Genomic DNA, 22,089 nt, shown 5'->3' with positions numbered 1-22,089 from the left:
AAAGGAAATTCTCTCAATCCCTGGAGTATTTGGAGATGATCCTCATTATTAAGACTGGCCACTGCACGGCACTATTGCACCGGCATCACTGAGGCATGGGAAAGACTGTCTAACGTTCTCCCATTGTCTCCCTCAAATATTCCTTCTGTCATCGCTGAAATATGCTCAGAATGGGACATGTGCTGCAAGATGGAAGTAGGGCCTACCTCTTCCTGTGTAATCCTTTCTTCTCTCCACCAAAACCTGATGAGAAGGCTTAATGCGACATGATGGGATCTGGACGAGAAAGAAGATGTTCATACTGCCCTAAATGTAGGTTTTAAACCATGTACCTCTCCTTCTGGGAGATGAGAGAAGTACTTCTTTGTATGCTTTAAGGTGCTGGGAATAAAACTCTTTCCTACTCTGATCACAAAGCCCATCTCTGCAACAGGACTGCTGAAAAGCAGACAAGTAGCAAACTCTGTGTGTGTGCGTAAGATGTTGCTGTACATCAGTGACGTGTTTGGGGATTCTGGAATGAAGAAACAGATGTTGCTATTTGGCTATAGAAGGGTCAGGATTTTGTTCCAGTCATTCAAAACAAAACCTCAAACCTCCACATGCCAATAAGCATGATAACAAAGAGAAAAGGGCATTGTTTTCAAGTTCTGGACCAGTGATGGGTATAAACCCTACATCCAAGCCTCCTAACTTTGGAAATGCTTGGCTTGGTTTGAACATAAATTCTGTGGCTTCAGTAGGACCACTTGAAATGTGACAGGTTTGAATCGTTCCTGTCTGATTACTCAGGCAGTCTTCTCCTGGCAGCCTGAACATACCTGATTGGGTTAACTAATGGGAGAGCCCTACCCAATCTCAGAGGGGCAGTCCTGGGACCTGGAAGCCACAGATTGGAAGTGCCTTTCTCCATGTGCTGCACAGCTCTGCCCTGCTGCTGAGCCATCATATATCTGTTAGTGAGGGGGGGTGCATCTGGATGGTGCAGCTTCAGTGCATATCCTGCAGGAGCTTTCAGGTGGCCTATGGAAAATGCTCTGCATTTCAGCATCAGCTGCTCACAGCATGTAGTTGGGCATCTACAGCTAATCAAAGCCACGGCCTACTTTTTTATCTGAAAGTCCTGAGTGCTCTCTTTGCCATTAAATTAAAAAAATAAGCTGAAGTATTTCAAGTAGCAAGAATTGCGATGCTTTAAAAATTTATGTTTTGAATATTTCATTCCTTTTCAAGGTGATCCTTAATCTGTAAATCCACATGAGACACCCATGGCACCAACATGCTTTTGCTAGCACAAGCAGGGAGGAGCTAGGAAGGCAGTACTAAAGAAAAATACAAAGAAATAAAGTAAGCTGCCATACTGCAGCTCTCCATATATTTCTTCTTGCTATTATAGATTAAATATGCAGTGTATTTGCAAACAGACTTTCAAAATATAGTTATACCTTAATAAAATTAACTTCAGACCCACAAATGTTTAAAGATTCAAGTGAACAGGAGCAGAGTATGGCTTTAACATAGGTCTCTGGCACTCACAGTGTATTGCTCTTCACTTGTTTCCCTGGTGCAGTCTTGGTACTTGCTGAGAACCGTTTGCCAGGCAATGCCCAGGCCTGTGCTGGGAAGAGCATGTGTTGGGGACCATCCCAATGGGCACTTTGGATGTGGACACCCTCATTTGTGGGGAAAGAGAGTTTGGCCTCACGGAGGCAGGCTGCCCTGCTTGGCCTCAGCACCGAAGGTTTGTCCTTGGCCTGTTCTCCAAGCAAGCAGAGTCAGCAGGACAAACAGGAAAAGGGCTTGAAGCACGACTAGAGCTTGATAAATCAATGCACAGGGAAAACTGTAAGTGACTTGCCATTGGGAAATGAAATGGAAATCCAGGAGCCCTCAAACCAAGATCCTGGACCTTAAATTGAAATATAAACATGACTGAGTGACCGTTTATACTGGGGCTTAAAGCAATATACAAACTTTGAAGTCTTGGCAACACTGAAGCTCATGACATTCAGATTCAAAGTTTGCTATTTGGCTTCTCTGCCAAGTTTACTTCTGGTAGTTTTGCCAGAAAGACAAGGAATTTAGGCAAGGAAACCCAGCTGCCATAAAGAGCTGGAGTACTCCTGTCATTCTGTGGTACAGAGCTCACTGCACACAGAGCCCAGCTTGCAGCCTTGCGCATGGATCAGCTTCTGCTGCTTTTTGACTGAGCGCCAAGTCTTCCAGGGCAGTAACTTGGCTCTGAAGTAAAACAGGCTTTATGGGTCAGAAACTGGCTGTTACAGATCTGTAGCTTTTGGACCATCTCTCCAAAAGAGCAAGTAAATGCATGACTTTAGATCAAAAAGCTAATTCTAGAGGTAATTCTTGATCACTACTCCAGTTCTAAATGAGGCCTGATCCGATTTTGCATCTCAGCTCTGCAGCTCAGAAGCTTTCCTAGCTATTTTGTGTTTTTCAAAAAATCATGTAAATGAATCCCTTTTACTCTGAAAATCAGTACGTTAACAGCTAGAATCTTGCTGCAGCTACTGACGCATGTACCCAGAGCTACATTATTCACTTTTATTTCTCCCAATTCCTTTTTTTCCTCAATACTGAGTCAGGACTGAGGGGTGCATGTGCATGTGTGTAACTAGCTCTCTTTTTTAATAAATTCAGTGCTAGAGATCACATTCATAGGCTCAGTTTATATGTTAATATTTATAAAAAACCAGCCTAAGCTCTGGAAAACATGTAGCAGGAGTTAGTCCTGTATTAGAAGAAGGATAGGCTTGATTTATTAGTAAGTCTTATTTAAGTCTCATTTCTATGCTTGCACGACTACATTAGGTTTTCACATGGGCACATGGCAAGAGAAGTAATGGAGCAAGAGAAGAGACAAGCCCTTTTTCAGTTCACAGAACCCCAATTCTTTATTAATCACAGCTTGCTCACAATGACATACAGGAAAATAGCACTAATGAAGAGTAGAATATGCAGGCAGCAACCTCCAGGGGGGTAGGGACAACTTCAAAACTGCAGCTATTTTGGGAGTGGTGTTAGGTTTGGTGATACTGTACTTGGCACAAGCACCCTGTCTAGTCATTCCTCCTGCTTCAGCCCTCTTAGTCCTAGATGTCTGTCACTAGGTAGGGTTGGCTAACACTGAAGAGTTAAGGTCATGATGAATGGAAGTCAGCAGTGTCAAAAATAAAAGGTAACAACTGGCTCATGGTTTCCAGATGAAATATTCTTTACCCTCTTGTACTATTTATTACACATGTAATGTGGCAGCATCAGATAAGTATCATAGATCATGGCACCTACAGATAAAGCCACTTGAAGCTGTTTATTAGTTGCTCCATCAATAAATTTTCAAGTGGTGAATTAAGCTCACTTTACAATTAGCATTTGTATGGCTGTTTGGCATCATCCAGAATTTGTCATAGCTTGATGTGCCTCTTAAATTTGCCTCAAACTGATCCTTGTTTTCATTGCTTTCATTCTGTTGCACAGCTGTGTTTGTTGCCTCTTACCCCAAGAAGCAGAAACAGCAAGTACTGTGTGTGGCTGTTTAACCTCAATTATTTAGTACACTACCGAGTCCTGTAGTGCAAGTTGCATTTGAAGAAACTGCATTTTAAGAGCCTTTTGTCTTGGACAGCTGAATATGAAGTCACAATACCTGTGATCTAGTCACTGTTTCAACAAAGCTTACTGATGGCAAAGCAGTCTAGGTTATTAGGCAATGACTGGTCTCTAGCACCATAGAACTACTACTGACCTCATGGTGGATTGGAATGAAAATCGCAGGGGATGGAATTAGACATGAGGTGCTTCAGATGAACAGACCCAGCAAATTCAACCAAGTGGAAGTAGACAACATCAGAAGCCTGTTACAGGACATGTAAGATTATGAAATAACTTGCATAATGCAATACTTGTATTTTTTAACAAAAATGTAAGTATTTACAAATAAGATCCAAGTTTTTTAAACATCAAGCAAATCATTCTGCAAAGAGACCACATTGGTTTTGTTTTCATTTTTGTTTCTTTGTTAAAGTTTTTTATTGAGTTCTTGATTTTTATTTTTTTTTTAAACCATGTCATACATTTCCCATACTGATATCGCATGATCCATAATAATATAGGCAGGGGGAGTTTACTAATGGTGGGGATGGGTCACATCCACCATTGCTGTTTTCAGCCAGACAGTTCCACCTGGAGCTCCTTGTTTCTACGGACCTCTGCAGCATGCCTCTCCTGAAAAACATCAAGAAGGGAAAAATCAAACCTTTTTCTCATTCTGCCTGCCCAGGGGAGCTCTTGATAGCAACCTGTTTAGGCTGTGCATTTAATGCTTGTGCAAAACTTGTTTTGCAGCACAGCCATCTCTAGAGGTTGCAACTCAGGAAAGGTGCCATCCTAGTGGCAACAACCATTCTACTTATTCTCTGGAGCTCAGTCTTATATCTGATATGGCCTTATACTCCTCAGCACCTCACAGATTTTCATTTTAAAGGCCCACACAGAGAGATGCTGCTTGCAGCATAAAATGTGCCTCATGCTCACATTTGCCCTTTGAATTCCTAGATGTTAAACTTAATCTAGGGAAGGGTGAGTGGGCTTGAATTAATTTTGTGTACATTGTATGATGAAGTAGTGTTTAGTTACTGTGTTATCTATCTGTAGCACTTAGGAGCCATATATAACAACCCAAGAATTCAGTTCAATCAAGATGGGTCAATATGAACATCTCAAACATTCCCTTACACTGAATGTTGAAGCTATCACAGTATAACAGTATGCTAGAGATTGGAAGAGACCTCAAAAGATCATCTAGTCCAATCCCCCTGCCGGAGCAGGAACACCTAGATAAGGTTACACAGGAACGTGTCCAGGCGGGTTTTGAATGTCTCCAGAGAAGGAGACTCCACAACCCCCCTGGGCAGCCTGTTCCAGTGTTCTGTCACCCTCACTGAGAAGAAGTTTCTTCTCAAGTTTAAGTGGAACCTCCTGTGTTCCAGTTTGTACCCATTACCCCTTGTCCTACCATTGTTTGCCACTGAGAAGAGCCTGGCTCCATCCTCGTGACACTCCCTCTTTATATATTTATATACACTAATAAGGTTACCCCTCAATCTCCTCTTCTCCAAACTATAGAGACACCAATACCTTTGGGCATCCACAGTTTTGTGTAACTTTTGAAGACTTGGATCCAGATGCCTCACTTTTCTTTTCCTGCATATTCAGGGTTCACTTTTGTGTTAGCAAAACTGTATAGTCATGCGATTCTTAATTACTGGTCTGTACAAAGGTTCCCAAATGAGTTACTGTCATCTTCTTTTTTCAGAAGTCTTCTTTGGATTCCATGCACATATGCTATCTTATTGCTGTAGAAATGGGGTTTAACAGCCTGTTAACATTAACCTAAGACAGAGAGATGCTTCAGCTGTCGTTCTCATTTCCCTCTGGACCTCAAAGATAGCTAATTGGCTTTTTCCCTTGTTTTCATAAGCTCTGGGATATGTGCCTGCAAACTAATCTAATGCAAATATGTCAAGTAATCTGGGTACAGCTCTTAAGTTCAGGAATTACGCCATTTGCATAGTTACTTGTAACATCATCCTTTGGTTTCTCTCCTACTCTGAGATTTTTGTCTCCATCACAGAAGTAGAGGTGCTTATGGAGAAGATCTCATAAAAAACCACAGAGCTATTTCTTTGTTAGTCAAGTCACTAACATATTAGAAAGTTCATCACTGAAAGACACAAGTGATCACTCACATAGAGCTAATTATTTTTTTCTTAACAATTCTAAATCTTTACACACATATTTCCCTCTCTTGTACAGAAGGGCTGTTTTGAGACTGGCACGCTTGGTCCTGAATGATGGGGTTTGTGGTTTACCTGTTTCCTTTGGTTGTCCCAAAGATCTCCAAGAGAAAATTTACTGTCTTTTAGTCTTATGGAAGAACAGACCCCTTTGTACAGGGATGTATAGGAAAGATTTTTTCCCCACATTTTTTCATCTTTCTTCTCTGAGAAACTAAGAGCTACAGACAGAGGACAACTGTTTGATTTCATCAATGACTGACTTAAAACCTGAAATCTAAACAAAAGTGACCTTTAATTTGTTCACAGAACTTCTTAAAAGCTAGAAAATCAACCTTTCTCTGGAGAGTCCAATAGAGAGCCATTGAGATGAAGGAACTGAAGGAAAGGCTAAGAGAGCTGAGACTGCTCTTCCTGGAGAAGAGAAAGCTCAGAGGGATCTCTTCATTGTGTATAAACACCTTAAGATACACAGAGCCAGGCTCTTCTCGGTGGTGCCAAGTGACATGACCAGTGGCAATGGATACACACTGAAACACAGGAGGTTCCCTCTGACCATCAGGAAACAATTTTTCACTGTGAGGGTGATTCAGCACTGGCACAGATTGTCCAGAGAGGTTGCGGGTTCTCCTTCCTTGGAGATATTCCAAAACCATCTGGACATGCTCCTGGGCAAATGGGTCTTGGTGTCCCTGCTTGAGCAGGGGGGTTGGACCAGATGACCCCCAGAACTCCCTTCTCACCTCAAAAGTGAGTGTTGGTTTAGACAGACATAAGGGGCTCTGACTTAAAAATTGCTCAAGTATAGCATGTAGCAACTGAGATAAGATCTACCCACATCTCTTCAAACTGTTGGTTAGATTTTCCTCTCTAGTCTAAGGTGAAGAGTGATGGTGTGGTTACCTTCTCTTGGAGACGTTCAATAAGAGCAGCTAAGTTAGCTTCACGGTTTTCTTTGATCTGTTCCATTTTCAGTATCAGCTTTTCCTCTGCCATTTTGCTGAAGTTATTGTTCTCCTCCAAAGCTTTTTGAAGCACTTCTCGCTCGTGTTCTCTCTTCTCTGCCAGATGTTTCAGCACCTGGGCCTCCTGGGACTGGAAACAGAGAGACACAGAGCTGAAATTAAATACCATCATGGAGCAAAGTAACCACCATGGGCAACAGTTTACTGAGTTTGGAAACTGCATGAAGTTTGTTGCTTTGTTGTTACATGCACTATTTGAAACGATCTTTTCTGTGTATAAAGCAGATTATCTCCACTAACAGGGTATGCACCTGAGACAGCAGCAGAGAGGTGTCCGAAGCACTTCTGTTAACAAGAAATGCAGCCCTCTGATACTGCCCTGGGTTGTATGGATTAGTGCTGTGGTTGCCCAATCTCTGAGAGCTGCAGTCTTTCAAATATGAGCATTGTATTTGTAGAGAGACAGAATGGAGGGCTAAAGGTATGTGTAGTGTTAAAAGGAGACACAGGAAAGGTGCATTTTTCACCTAAGGTGGACTGCCCTTTTATGTGCTTAAATAGTTAACTTGGGCTTCTAAGTTTATTGTGAAAGACAGACAGAATCAATTACGATAATACTTTTCCCCCGATGATATTTATGTTTGGCTTCATCTCACTGATTAGGAAGGAAAAAAAGGGGTTTATTCTATAGAAAATAACATAAAGAACACTATTTTTAGTTGAAATTTCAAATTTTGCAAGAAAGATGAAAACTGCAGGTAGGATGCAGCCTATGTGTAATACTGTGTTATTTTTATTTGTAAATCCATTGCTCAGAAGCATAAGCTTTGTTATTTATTTTAAATCAAACTAGTAACATGAAACCATTAATCCTAGGAGAGAAGCCAAAGAAATTACAGCGTTGGGCTCATCCTCCAAGCAAGTCTAGTTGAAAAGACATGTTTGAGAGGGGTTATTTGGAAATGATAAACAACATTGTATGCTTTTGGATAAAATAAATTAGCAGGAGCATGAGAAGCAAACAGAAAACAGGGAACAAAATATGGCTCTGGGAAGCTAAATGCGTATTTCAGTGCAGATTACAATATGCCGTTGCTATTGTTATCTGTAAAAATGAATTAATTTAAGGCTTAAATTAAGGGCTTTAACCAATAATTACAATTAGTGGTGATGAATCCTATTAAATTCTGTCATATGGCTTGAAACAGAGTGAAAAAGGCTGCAGTTCTTTTGCATGATTAAGTTCCAGTTAAGAGAAGAAAACAAATAGTTTAACAAAGGTGAGGTACACATCAAGCCAAATGTATTGATAAGGCAAATTAAATAGTGTCTAGGAAAGTCTGCAAAAGCCAGGCAGAACATCTTGCAGCAAGACACTGGAGTAAAACATTTATATCTTTGAAAGTCTGTAATGACTTACTTGGGATCAGAAGAAAGAGCTACTTTCATCCATCTTGGCCACTTAAGGTATTTGCTTTCACCTCTGGCCTGGTCACAGTTATGTTCTCATTTCTTAGACTGATTCTGGGAGCACTTGCTTATGGGAATGATCTACTGAAATGGCTGGTACCTCACAAAGGCGCTTTCTGGCTCTTACCTCCATTATAGCATATGCTGAACAGAGAGTAACTGAGCGAGCATTTTTCAGATCTTTGAATCAGAGAAAATAACTGTTGTGCAGGCCAAAAGATGTTTCCAATGGGAACAAAATGTCCCCAGAGATCTGCAGCCAAAAGTAAAGGGAGTTTCACTGGTAGAGAATGGAAAGCACGTGAGCCAAAGGGAAAAACTGTTGGGCCAAGAAGCAATATTGTAGACTAACTAAAAATTATAAAAGCCCCGTAAGTTTAAGAAAAATGTCAATAATTTTAAAAATAGGTGATTTTGAAGTAAAATATTTTATTTCAGATATGTAGCACTTAACATTTCTTTAACTGCAGGCTTGTTCAAAACGTAAGAAAGTTATTTTGAAAGATTTGGCACAATGTTAAAGCTGAAATATTTGAACATCTTCATCTTGACATGGACTAACTTGAGTGACTCAGTTTGACCAGTGCTTGTGAAGTTATTCTGCATTTTCTGTTTAATTTACTATTCTATCACAACCTTTCCTCTACTTTTGGAAAAGTTATTGTCATTAAATTTTGGTTGCCGATATGAATTTTGTGAACCTGTTGCTTAAGTGATCTAAAAGTGATTTTGATAATCTAAGAATCTATTTCACTTTCTATTGGCCCTTTACTAGGAAAGGTACTGTGATATTAATTGTACTGTTCTTTTCTATGAAATGTTTAAGAAATGACTTGTTAATTTGAAAAGCAAACATTTCATACTGTTTCAATATGTATCTATAACATATTATAAAATCAAACCTTTTCAGATTTGGAAAACAAACATTTTAGAGGATATATACAGGGCCTATAAAGGTGCTATAGTATCAGTAAGACTGTGTTTGTAAGCAGCACTTTTGAAAAGAGCATTGGCTTTTAAAGGGAGGTAACAAAATGCCTTTGAGACCTTGCGGCACTTGTCTCTTTTTCAGGATTTATTTTCTTCCATTCAAACCCTTCACCTTCTGAAAATACTTCTTATAATCATAAATCCAGGAGAACAGTGAGAAGTTAGAGTTGCATATCAAAGAACATACAGTTCTGGAGGCTATGCTGACAGACAGCACATTCAAAAGTAATCTGTCCGCTAATCCAGGATAATGAAGAAAATCCTTATTCTCTAGTTTGGTATTTACTGAATGAACATTACATTGGCAGCAGTAAAAGTCAGAATGAAAGCTAAACCAGGCCTCAAGAACTGACTGTACACCCTTAATGCAATTTTCCTTTCAGATATGCCTTAAACAGCATTCTTTTTCCTCTCTCAGAATGTTCAAGGTAATCAGGACTCTTTCAAAATAAAGAAACAACCCTCCCTGCCAGAAAATGTCCACAGGGTAGAGCATCATTTTGACTGACATCCTTCTTCTAGTGTTGTTCTACTACAGCTGTGAGTTTGCCTGTTTCCCTGATGTTCAGACCATTTTTGAAATCCCCTTATGACACTTTTGGAAGGCGATTGATTTTTTTTTTAATTGGATTGTCACACAATTTTCTGCTTCCAACACATTTGGCAAAAGAACTTGGCCACCCTGTCTGTTCAAAGTCTACTGTACGTCCAGAAATGGGTAAATGAATGACCCAGATACCTAGTGGGGCTGGGATTAATAGACTCCCTTTGTTGTTTGTGCTGGCTTTTAACTGCTGTGTTTGGATTCCCACAGTGTTGATGCAGGATTCCAACATACATAGGAAGTTTATTTTCAACAGTGTATTGTCTGAAGTGCTGGAAAGGATATTTTCAAATCCTTGGTAGTCTGTGTTCTAACACAGCTGTAAATGGCGTATGGTAATTGCTTCTAGTACAGTTATTGTGAGAAAATGAGTAAAAAAGGCTGGAAATAGGATGAAAATAAAGAAGGTTAATTAGGAGAGAAAAGTACGGAATTGCGGAGAAATTAAAAATACAATAAAACAATACTCAAGGGGGAGTATCCAGAAGAATTCTTAAATATAACAAGGCTTAATCAATGCAGCTACAGCTGCAGCATCTAATGGTAGATGTGGAGGAATAGAAGTGCAAAGTATTCCTCGTAAATAAACCTTTGCTCGTTGAAAAGTACTGCTGTGCTAAAAATGTGGCTAATGCAGGCCAACGCCTATGATATTCATGTCATATTTCTAAAGGATCCTGTGCATACCCATCTTTCAGAGATGAGCGCTTCAAAAGGAAATCCACATCTCATGCGTATCTGGCCAGAGATAGATGAAGGCAACTGAACACTTACAACACGAGCAAAATAATTTATGGAAACTGGCTTTGGAGATACACATATTTTTAAATTATTACTCACAGGAAGAAAATTCTACTCATCTGAGTAGCGCGTGCTTTATTTTCTCACATTTATCTATTTTTATTTGACATGTACGTCAAAACGGCGAAGTAATTTATGCAGAGATAAAATTAAATTATTACTTTTAAGCAATAAAGAGGCTCAGACAACTGCTTTTAAGGTGGGAATTTAGTCTTGAATGCATTCACCTTAGTTACTAGCACCCTTCGTTACTAAGATGCATGAAGCACCCTACCAGTCATGAGAGCTCCACTTTCACAACTCATTCATTCACTGGCTTGATTTTTAAAAATTCATTTGTTCAGCAGAGCAGTGTGTTGTGTATTTGAGAGATACTGCTGATGGAGCTGAACTCAAAGGCTCTTACTGCAATGTAAATGCCAAGGTAAACCCTAGGTACTAATCAGAAAGAAATGGTAATCTGAAGAAGTGATGTTTGCAGGGGAAGGAATTGAGGTTGAGATTTATTCCTTTTAAAAATAAGGCAATGTACTTAAGTGAGACCTCACTCATGGCACTGGCTTCTTCAAATCTCTCCATGGTTGCATCCAGTTCCTCACTGGGAATAGTATTCTATTTGCAATAGATTAGCACCTGTTTTGGTTGTCATGAGGACTCACTGTCCCAGGCAGTGTGCAAATACACACAGAGAGGCAATTCTTCTCCCAAAGCAATGGCATTCTGAAAAGACATGAAGAACAGGGGGGTGCTCCTGCTCCATGGGATCAGAGCAGAGAAGTGAAATGGCCATATGGCAGGAGAGTCAGAGATATCTGAAGCTGTAACTATAGGGTGAAGTCCTACTTCTACCATGCTAGATGGTGCTTGAACTTAAATGAGGGTCTTTGTTTCGTTTTGTGTGTTTGGTTTGTTTTTTTTTTTTTCTCATCCAGTCTGCCAAGGGACCTTAGGGTCAGGGTTGCTGAGAATGTGGAGTAAAAAAACATTAAAAGCCGATCCACAGTGTGATTCAAGAGAACTCTCTTTCTCTTCATCAGCTGGCACAAAATTGCTGCTCTCTGGCTTGTGACCCATGGGGGTGAACAAGGCATGTTGGAGGGATGCAAGAGGTATCACCTGAGCCCTCTGATGCTCTTTGCTGCTCAAGGCATTTCATGATCTGCTGCAGCTTGAGGCCTAGCATTTCAAAGTTAATGAAGATCAATCTCCTGATCTTGTCTTTGTCTTATGACTCTTCATTAGCAGCAAAGCCAATGGCAGATCATGGGGAGCAGTTTTGTCAGCACTGGGATATATGCTGTGTCTTCTCATGACTCTGTGTGCTCTGAGGCACACCCTGGTGCCTAACACCAAATCCTCTCCTAGCTGGTAGCAAATATCTTCCTGAGAGCGCATATTCCATAGGCTTATACTGTTTTGATGAGGAACTGCAAGGTGGCCTGCCAGGTTTGGCTATCTTTTGTAAACATTAGGGGTGAAGCACAATGTATGGAAATGCTACAGTGTAAACTAAAATGTGTCCAAACCACCCATTTCCAGGGCTGATTCCACACGTATTACTGGGACTTTACATGGAAAAGTACTTCATGCTGTATTCCCTCTCCTCACAAACACAGCAAAGGGACATCATTAACAGAACGGGTGACCAACAGATGGACAATATGGGAGTCAAACGTCTCAGGCAGTGCCTGTTCTCCCTCCCAGCTTCCTTGCTTACAAATTTGGTGGCAAATCCAGGAGGGAGCAAGAATGAGTTGGAAGAAAGAAAGTTCCACTTTTGCCAGGGAAGGTGCTGGTCCCTTTTCTGCCTAAATCTCACCTACAGAAGTAGTTTTGTAGGTCCCATGCAATGTCTGGGAGTGCGGATTTGCCACCCAGCTCCACCGTGCTTCTGGCTTGGACAAAGCCTTTTCCCCTGCAACTCCCTGTTGTACAGTTAAGCATGGGTGTTTTTTTCAGTGTCAAAAGAGGGATGGAGCAAGAGTACTAAGAAGTGCCTCTAAGCAGGTTTTGGTGCTGGCTTAAAGGGGCGGTTAGTTGAGTGCTCAAGCCTGATGCAGCGTGAAGCCACGATGCTGGCAGGGATGCCTGGGCTGACAGCCTGCTGCAGGGGACTCAGCCAGCTGGGCTGCATGAGGGCTTATCATGCAGCTTTCACAGTAATGGTATTAAAACCTCATCTAGTTCTAAGTCTGTGTTCAACAGCATGAAAGTTAAAAAATATGACTGTTCTCCTGCTTTCTTTGTAGTGCTAAGAACTAGGGATAAGCCTGATTCAATTTTATCCCTATATAAAGCCATTAAAAGGATTTAATTATGTACCATTTCACTCCCATAATCCAAAGTCTAGTACAAATGCATGTCCCATTAGTGTTTCATTTTTCTACTAGTAAGTTGAACATGGGCAATAAAGATATATAATTTGACATATGCTCTTGAGGTCTGTACATCAAGGGTAATAAGGCCAACAACATTCAAGGCCAATGGGTTAAAATCGATGACTGGTAAAGACTCTGTAAGAAATAAACTTCTGCTGCATACAATGTCACTGTGCTCTAATTTCTTAAGCAGGAAAGAAGAAAAGATCTTTCTGATTGTCTGCCAAGGTGGGAAAATATAGCACACATAAGCCAAAGAAAATAATGGGATAATAATGACATTCTGTAAAGAGGATTCTATAAATGGAAAGGACAAATCTGTAATGAGCCCAAATGGGTCTCACTGTGTGGTGCAAAGGAAAACAATGCCTCAGGTGAAATTTTCGGTTTGGTCTGAGAGTATGAGGTCATGACTGCCAAGTGAGGTAGAAAAAAATGGGCAGAAAGTGAAAGAGCCCTGTAATAGCTTGTGGGGAATAAACAAGATAATAAACAGGACACTGCATAAGCAGAAGACTGCTGAAGTGCATGCCTTGCAGTAGATGTTCTCATGACTCCGAAAATTTATTAATGAACACTGCCTAATTAACAGAGCAGAACCTAAATCCTAAACAGTGTGAAATCAATTAGTATTTTTTCCAAAAAGGCAATTCTCATCCATTAGTTATGCTTGATTTTAATTAGAACTATACTGGAAGGACATGCTCTAGAATGGTCATGCCTGACAGCTGTTGTACATAGATTGAAAAGTATGATAACAACAGCCATGCTGAATGTCAGAAGAAGTCTGCCTGCTTTGTCTAGCAGCAGAAAGTGGAAGATGCTCAGGGAAACTGTAAATGAAGTTGGGCAAATCTTCCTGGTCCTTTCCTGCAGATACGCAGAGATAGATAGATAGATAGATAGACAAACAGATACATAGATAGACAGAGGGATAGACAGATAGATAGACAGAGAGACAGACAGACAGACAGACAGCTTTCACCAGTCACAATTTTGCTCATTTTCTAAGCCAGGGATTGCATTCACAAAATCAGTTCCTGAAAGGTGGTTCTATACCAATTTTGCTATTATCTTTTTGAAATAAATAGTACTTTAATAATCTCTCAATAATCTGTGATAACAAATTTAGCTTGACTAACAATGCATGAAAAGGTGATTCACTCTCTTTGTTCTGAAATTGCTGTCTGATGATTTAATTGAGTGTTTCTTCCCCTTTGGATTGTGTAAACTAGAATACAATTGTTCCTATTAATCTTCTCATTACCATTCATGACTTTGCAGACTTCTGTCTTATCTTTCATCTGTTATCTCTTTCTGAGCTGAGAAGTGGACTATTTAATTTATCTTCTGATGGAAGATTTTCTATTCCTCTGATTGTTTTTTTAATTCTTCTATGCTCTATACTCTTTTTTCAGGCCAAAAACAAAGCAGTAATTGAGGTGTGTGAGCACCAGGGATTTTAACAGTGAAGTCATGAAGTTTCCTGCTGTGTTCTTTGTTCTTTTCCTAGCAATTTCTGCTGCAATGCTGATGTGGAAGATCTTGTCTATTAAAATAACTCAGTTAAGTGTTAATTCAAAATGAATATAGTACCAAGGGAGAAAAATGGCAGGTGTCTGTATTCGTATCACTGATTACCAGTTTATTGCATAATGAGTTTTTCTTTAGGAAGAAATGAACAGTAATGAAATCAATGAAATGAAATCTCAGGGACATTAAAGTTATATTTCCCACTAAGTATATGCATAATATTAGGCTTCTGAATTGCTGCCATTTCATTCTGTTTCCATATATTTACTTGAGTATTTTTACTTGGTACAGAGGCACTTCACAGATTGAGTCACTGGGTCATACTATCTCTTCGGTGTGTGAAAGCTCATAGTTTCGGGCAGGTGCTAGTGCAAATGCACATTCCTTTCACATATGGTCATGTGCTTTTACTGAAATTAATATTCTGGCAGAAGTATTACTTTGAAAGAAGCAATAGTGTTAATGTGTGTGCATTAGGAGCCGAGAGTCCTTGTGTTAGTAACGCAGCAGAAATGGCAGATGTAGCAATGATTCAGTGTTCATCTGAATGAATTATTCAAATAAGTGAGGACCAGAATAGTCAGGTTTCACTGCAAATCAAAACTGAGGGACAGGTTTTAAGGACCTGTCAGTAATCTGGATCTACTGACTTTAATGGGCTCACATCTCACCATACACCAGTGCAATCACTTCATCCAGTTCCTTGGAAGCAACCCTGCTCTGATCTGACAGGAATGAAAGGAGAATGGAGCTGTTTTGTTGGAGGTGCTCCATGTGCTGCCTGTGGCATATCTGCTGCCCCTGGACTTCTGCACATATTTTTGCTGGTATCTGGAGAAGATTCTGTGCAGGTCAGTTTTAGTCACAATCACTTGTTTCTTTTAGATAAATGAAAGGCTTTGATACACCTAAACTTGTTTCATTTTCAGATACTCTTTCCCAGGGACTCCATGAGCAGCTGGAAGGAGCTGTGAACTCCAATCTAACTGCTGCAAACAGATTTGCTATAAAATAACACTGACCACCTGGTAGAAGGAAACAGAAAGCCCGTCTCTGGCTCCTGAGGCTTTTCTGGCTTCTGTGGCTCTCCTTTTGTGCCACAGCAAAGATTAACCAGGACAAAATATTACCATACCTTCAGCAGCCATGGCAGCCAGCCATGATTCTGCTGAAATGGTGCAACACAGCATAAACATTGGACCCATTACAGAACACTGCCAGTTTTCAGACTGGCAATGCAGGCTGGCTGTGTCTCATTGGCTTTGCCTGTCATCCTCCAAATCATCTGATCTGGAATTTTATTTTCTGAAAAACAACCCAAAAGGAATCTGAGCTAGCTCTGGCTAAGAGCAAATAGACGTCTTCAAACTACCAGTCATGACAGAAAGCCAAATATACATTTAATGTGGGCTTCCTGTTTCATGCACCTTGCATTTGTGCTCACCTTTGTGAAGGAGGTCTAGCAACCCTCCCAAACCCTGTGTGACAAACTTACTGATTATGAAACAGGTTTTTACCATTATGGGTAAGGTCATAAAGAAGGGAAGACTTAGTCTGTAGATAACCCTACAAGGCAAACTTACAGCACTATTGAGAGCATCTGCTAGAAATGCCTCTTTTACTAGTTGTGCTATGCTGGCATCTTCATTCAAGTATGTGGTGAGTGATCCGGAACACACTTTATTCAGGGCTGACTTGCCTTCATACCGCACAAACAGGATATTTTAGCTGCCTCAGGTAGGCCTTGTGAGTAATTACTATGGGAACTACATGGAATCAAGATCTGTCAGCCCAGGCAGGAGCTGTTTGAATTGCACGTCCATCTCTTAAACTTAGACACCAGAACTGCACTGGGTTTCAGCAACCACTACAGATGCTCTGAATGAACCACTTACTTACATTCACACAGCAAGCACGTGTACTCAGACCCACATGGGCCTTGTGTCTGAAGCTATCTGTATTTTGTGATGCATATTTCTCATGCATCAAAACCACTGATGTTTGTTTACAAGCTGCTGAACGCAAATAAACTCATTTGTCTCTCTAAATGTGTTAATTCTTGTCCACGGATGCCACTGTGAATCAGTAATGGTAATGGAAAACATCCTAACAGACAGGAAACTTGGCTCTTATTCCATACACTAAAATCACTAGCATTTTGTTTTTAAGGAAAGATACCTTTCTCCTCTCCTCTGCAGCCTCCAGCTTTTTCTGGATCTCCTCAAGAGAGAGTTCTTTCTTCTTTGGAGAAGCTAAAGTTCGTGGTGCTTCTGAGACCGGAGATGGCGGCTTTAGGATCAGTTCAAAGGCCTGGCCCGAGGCACGTTTGTTGATTTGTTTCACTTCCATGTCTGCACAATGACATGAGAAATGGTAAGCTCTTCAATTCTCAGCAATGGTGAGGAGGGAAGCAGCACAGACATTAGTGTAGGACCAGAAGTACAGAAAAACATTCAGCATCTTTGCCTTGGGCATTTTAAATGCAACAGCAGATTATGGGCTGAAAACTCATACTGGGAGAAGTATATTCTATTTTATCTGTAATAGCTTGATTATACCTTAATCTTATAAAGATAAAAATTTACAGCAGTTTTGGAAGCTTATTGGGGTTCTGTGTCATTTCACACCCCCTGTGAGCAGTGCCCAAGCTGATTAATTTTTTTAAGTGTGCTTTCATCATTTCTTGGTTTCCTTGGGAATTATGCTAGCTATGAAGACCTGTAATTCTCAAGTGAGTAGTAGAAAAAGAACAGCTCAGTACAACAGGGCTAGCTTTATTAATTTAGTGAGTTGCTGTGAGGAACAATAGCCAACATCATGGGCAATACACGATCAGTAAACAGGAATAACCAAAACTAGCAAATAAGTGGTTGGATCAGAAAATTATTCACTGACTAATATTATGGACTGGGATGATGACCTGAGTCATTGCCCAGCACCAGCACATTATCTGACCTGCGGGATGATTCCCAGAGAAAGACACTTACCATCATATTTATAGATGTTCATGTTGCGAGGTTCCGGGTAAAAACAGGAGCAGATCAGAGAAAGCATGGACAGCTCCTTCATCTTTTCCTTGTAAGCTGAAATGAGAGATCTTGTTAGCATGCTTCACTTCCCCAGCTCCTCCTGGGGTGACTGGCTGGAGACCAGCAAATCTGCTCTGTCCTCCACCTGGCAGAATTCTCTAGAATATTTACTTTCAACTATTTCTCCTGAACATTGAGCCTTTATCAAATCACACATGAGATGCCCAGTACTGCAGAGACTGCTTCTGATCTTTTACATGACCTCAGCCTCGGGTGTAATGCAGACAGCCCTCTCTGGTTTATAGAAAATGAATCTGGCTACCAGGAAATGTGTTTAGCATTGGAAGAGTGCCACGATTCCACTCTCTCCTGGCAGGTGGAGAGACATGATGCTCTTACAAAAACTCTGACGTATCCAAATCCAATTGAGAACAGCTCTGAAACACTGCCTATGTGTTGCCATAGGCAGATGCTAAAGACATTATCCGTTACAAATGAAAATGTCATCCAGATAATTAAAAATAAAACCAGAAATGAGGATACATTTATCAAATCCTTTGCACAATATCCTGATTATGCTGAAGTACTTGAAACAAAATTCTTCCTTCCTTCCTTACTGGCCAAAATATGTTGCTTCCCGGTCTAGCATATATCAGCTGATGCAATAAATATCTAGAAATTTACCTTTACAGTGTTACTTTATTGACTTTGTAAAGCCTATAGGCCCCAGTCATGGACTCGGGAGGAGCTCATCTAGAAATGGTGATACCAATGCCTAACCATCATACAGTGTTCTGCATTCACCTTTTCTAATTTCTATCATCCCAGCTTGTACGTAGGAAAATTGCCTTATATTTGGCAAGTCAATGACAGATCCCAGACAACAGACATCTATTCTGGGTCCTGGGGCAATACCCTAGCCACTGCCCACACTGCATAAAGTACATGTGTTGAGGGAGGGGATTTTTTTCAAAACTCCTCTTGGAACACACAAATTACTGCTAATATCAAAATCATATCTACAGAGACAGACACACATTTGCTGCTAGCATGTGAAACATGGCTTAAAATACAACTGCAGCTGAAAGTATTGTATGTAGCAGATTAAATTAATCCTTGATGTTACTAAAGGAAAATCAGACATCCCTTTGATGTTCACACTGTGGATACATATGGAATTGTTATTCAGCTTTTCTCATAGATGCTTTTGCACTTTCTGAATATTTTTTCCTGCTCAGAAAGGCCCCTGAAGTTAATGAGGGCTTGAGAGACTTTGTGAGCTGCTCAGTATGGTGGTATTTGAATGGTCTATCAGTTTAGGAATGGACTTCTAGCTGCCAGTGGACGGTTGATTAATCTTACTAATTTGCGTAGGGGCCTTTAATCGTGGATACTAAATAACCCATCTAAAGGACATACAACTTTTTGGAAACGACTGGTGAAAGCCAGCATCTCAGGTGAAGAGCATCCTGAAAATTTTGCTTTCTGTGAACTGAGGCTGTCAAGGAAGCTTGGACTTGACAAGGTTTTTGGTTGGAAACATAAGTACCAACTTGCAAGGAATAACTCAAAAACCCTCCAAAGAGGGTGCAACAAAACACGTCCAACTGATGTGTGTTAATAGTCAAACCTAATTATACGTTCATTTAGGCCTCCATCCAACAAAGCATTTACCAGCATGCATAATTCTAAGCATACAGGTATCGCTGTCCAGTCTGTCCTTTGAGGAGGGCTTGCCCAGCCAGCTGCCTACCCTACCAATAGTGCACATTCTTTCCAGGACAGAGAACTAGAAGTAAGTGTAGCAGGAGGGCCAGGAGACCTCCTTGGATGGATAAGGAGCTGCTGAGGAAAATTCAAATGAAAAAAGAAGCTTATAAAAAGTGGAAGCAAGGACAGGCGGCCTGGAAAGAGTACAGGGATGTTTTCTAGGAAGCTAGGGACCAGGATAGGAAAGCTAAGGCCCAGTTAGAATTAAACTTGGCTAGGGATGTTAAGGATAACAGGAAGGGATTCTACAGGTACATAGCAAATAAAAAACAGATTAGGGACAAAGTAGGCCCCCTCTGGGAGAACTAGCTACACAGGATTTGGAGAAGGCTGAGGTTCTAAATTACTTCTTCGCCTCGGTCTTCACTGGCAAATGCTCTGACCATGCCACCCAAGTCTTGGAAGGCAGACGCAGGGACTGTGAGAATGAAGACCTTTGGCCCGCTGTAGGAGAGGATCTAGTTCGAGACCATCTTAAAAACCTGAACATGCACAAGTCCGTGCGACCTGAAGAAATCCATCCGCAGGTCCTGTAGGAGATGGAGAATGAAGTTGTTAAGTCACTGTCTATTATATTTGAAAAATCATGGCAGTTGAATGAAGTTCCTAATGACTGGAAAAAGGGAAATATAACCCCCGTTTTCAAGAAGGGGAAAATGGATGACCCAGGGAATTACAGACCAGTCAGTCTCACCTCTGTGCCTGGAAAAATCATGGAGCAGATTCTCCTGGAAGGCATGCTAAGGCACATGAAAATCAACAAGGTGCTTGGTGACATCCAGCATGGCTTCACTAAGGGGAAATCCTGCCTGACCAATTTGGTGGCCTTCTATGATAGGGCTGCAGAACAGATGGACAGCAGTAGAGGAGTTGATGTCATCTACCTGGACTTGTACGAAGCGCTTGACGCTGTCCCGCAGGACATCCTTATCTCTAAATTGGAGAGACATGAACTTGATGGATGGACCACTTGGTGGATAAAGAACTGGCTGGATGGCCACACACAAAGAGTTGTGGTCAATGGCTCAATGTCCAGCTGGAGACCTGTAACAAGTGGTGTCCCTCAGGGATCAGTGTTGGGACCGGTCTAGTTTAACATCTTCGTCGCTGACATGGACAGCGGGATTGAGTGCTCCCTCAGCAAGTTTGCCGATGACACCAAGCTGTGTGGTTCGGTTGATACGCTGGAGGGAAGGAATGCCATCCAGAGGGACCTCGACACGCTTGTGAGGTGCGCTGATGCCAACCTCATGAAGTCTAACCATGACAAGTGCAAGGTCCTACACCTGGGTTGGGGCAATCCCAGACACAGCTACTGGTTGGGCAGAGAAGAGATTGAGAGCAGCCCTGTGGAGAAGGACTTGGGGGTGCTGGTCGATGAGAAACTTAACACGAGGCAGCAGCGTGTGCTCACAGCCCAGAAAGCCAACCGTATCCTGGGCTGCATCAAAAGGAGCGAGACCAGCAGGACGAAGGAGGTGATCCTGCCCCTCTACTCTGCTCTCATGAGGCCTCACTTGGAGTATTGTGTGCAGTTCTGGTGTCCTCAACATAAAAAGGACATGGATCTGTTGGAACAAGTCCAGAGGAAGGCCACGAGGATGATCATGGGACTGGAGCACCTCCTGCTTGAAGATAGGCTGAGAAATTTGGGACTGTTCATCCTGGAGAAGAGAAGGCTTCATGGAGACCTCATAGCAGCCTTCCAGTATCTGAAGGGGGACTATAGGGATGTTGGGGAGGGTCTCTTCATTAGGGACTGTAGTGATAGGACAAGGGGTAATGGGGTCAAACTTAAACAGGGGAAGTTTAGATTGGATATAAGGAGGAAATTCTTTCCTGTTAGGGTGGTGAGGCACTGGAATGGGTTGACCAGGGAGGTTGTGAATGCTCCATCCCTGGCAGTGTTCAAGGCTAGGTTGGACGAAGCCTTGGGTGATATGGTTTAGTGTGAGGTGTCCCTGCCCATGGCAGGGGGGTTGGAACTTGATGATCTTAAGGTCCTTTCCAACCCTAACTATTCTGTGATTGTATGATTCTAAGTGGAGTGGGAGCACATGAGAGTCATCATGCTGCCTGGGAGTTTGCTAAACCTACAAAACATGGATGCAGGGTTTAGCATTAAAGAAATGGCCACCGATGACATGGAGCTGAAAGCTAACTATTCTTGCACAAGGCCTGCTCAATAGCTGCTACAGTAAATACCTATAAATGTCATTGTAGAAAGATCCATACAAAGCAGCATCCAAGGAACCCTGCCTTTTGCGGCCTTTGTTGTTATTTTTATCTTTACTTGACATTGAAGATGTCTTGTTTTCTAACAGCATTTAAAACAATTAGAAAAAGGTCCCAGCTTGCCATCTGCAAAATGTGACTGGAGAAAGGTTAAGAACGTGCTCAGTTCTCTTTCCTTTCAGTACAATAGCTGCACTGAAAGCGCACTGATGAAATCATTGTCCTGTTTCACTCTGGCCACTGACAGAATTAGGATGATTTTCCATGCTTTATAAGCATTGCATTTTCTTTTTTCATGGTATTGTTTTACTCTCCATTTGCCCTGGCAAATCCTTCAACCATAGCTGGAATCTGGCTTGAATACTCACAGAACGTTCTGGAGGCTGCTGCAACACTGGGAACCAAGATACCTGCTGCGTTGACAAATACTGTTTTTTCCTTTGACCAGGCAAAGAACAGCTTATTTAGCAGCACGGAGTAGCAGGAGCTGTCCTTTCC

The 22,089-nt window shown here is 41.3% G+C and overlaps 1 protein-coding gene across 1 annotated transcript in view; it reads right to left on the bottom strand.

Annotated features, from left to right (window-relative positions):
* Window positions 1–2,888: 2,888 nt before the first annotated feature.
* The window catches only part of STMN2 (stathmin 2), a 40,542-nt gene continuing 21,341 nt past the window's right edge, over window positions 2,889–22,089 (bottom strand). Inside the window, exons 2-5 of the mRNA XM_061342952.1 lie at window positions 17,545–17,640; window positions 16,736–16,908; window positions 6,720–6,911; window positions 2,889–4,245 (exon numbers count right to left, since the gene is read on the bottom strand). Of these exons, the coding sequence (XP_061198936.1) occupies window positions 4,186–4,245; window positions 6,720–6,911; window positions 16,736–16,908; window positions 17,545–17,640 (521 nt within the window). The 3' untranslated portion in view covers window positions 2,889–4,185. The remainder of the gene's footprint in view (window positions 4,246–6,719; window positions 6,912–16,735; window positions 16,909–17,544; window positions 17,641–22,089) is intronic.

Source organism: Neopsephotus bourkii, unplaced genomic scaffold (genome assembly GCF_033783945.1).
Source record: "Neopsephotus bourkii isolate Nb327-2 ecotype Australia unplaced genomic scaffold, CSIRO-AGI_Nbou_v1 NB_1820, whole genome shotgun sequence".
In the NCBI taxonomy this organism is placed as follows: domain Eukaryota; kingdom Metazoa; phylum Chordata; class Aves; order Psittaciformes; family Psittacidae; genus Neopsephotus; species Neopsephotus bourkii.
Note: the sequence above shows the minus strand (reverse complement) of the source record. Positions and strands in the feature narration are given on the sequence as shown.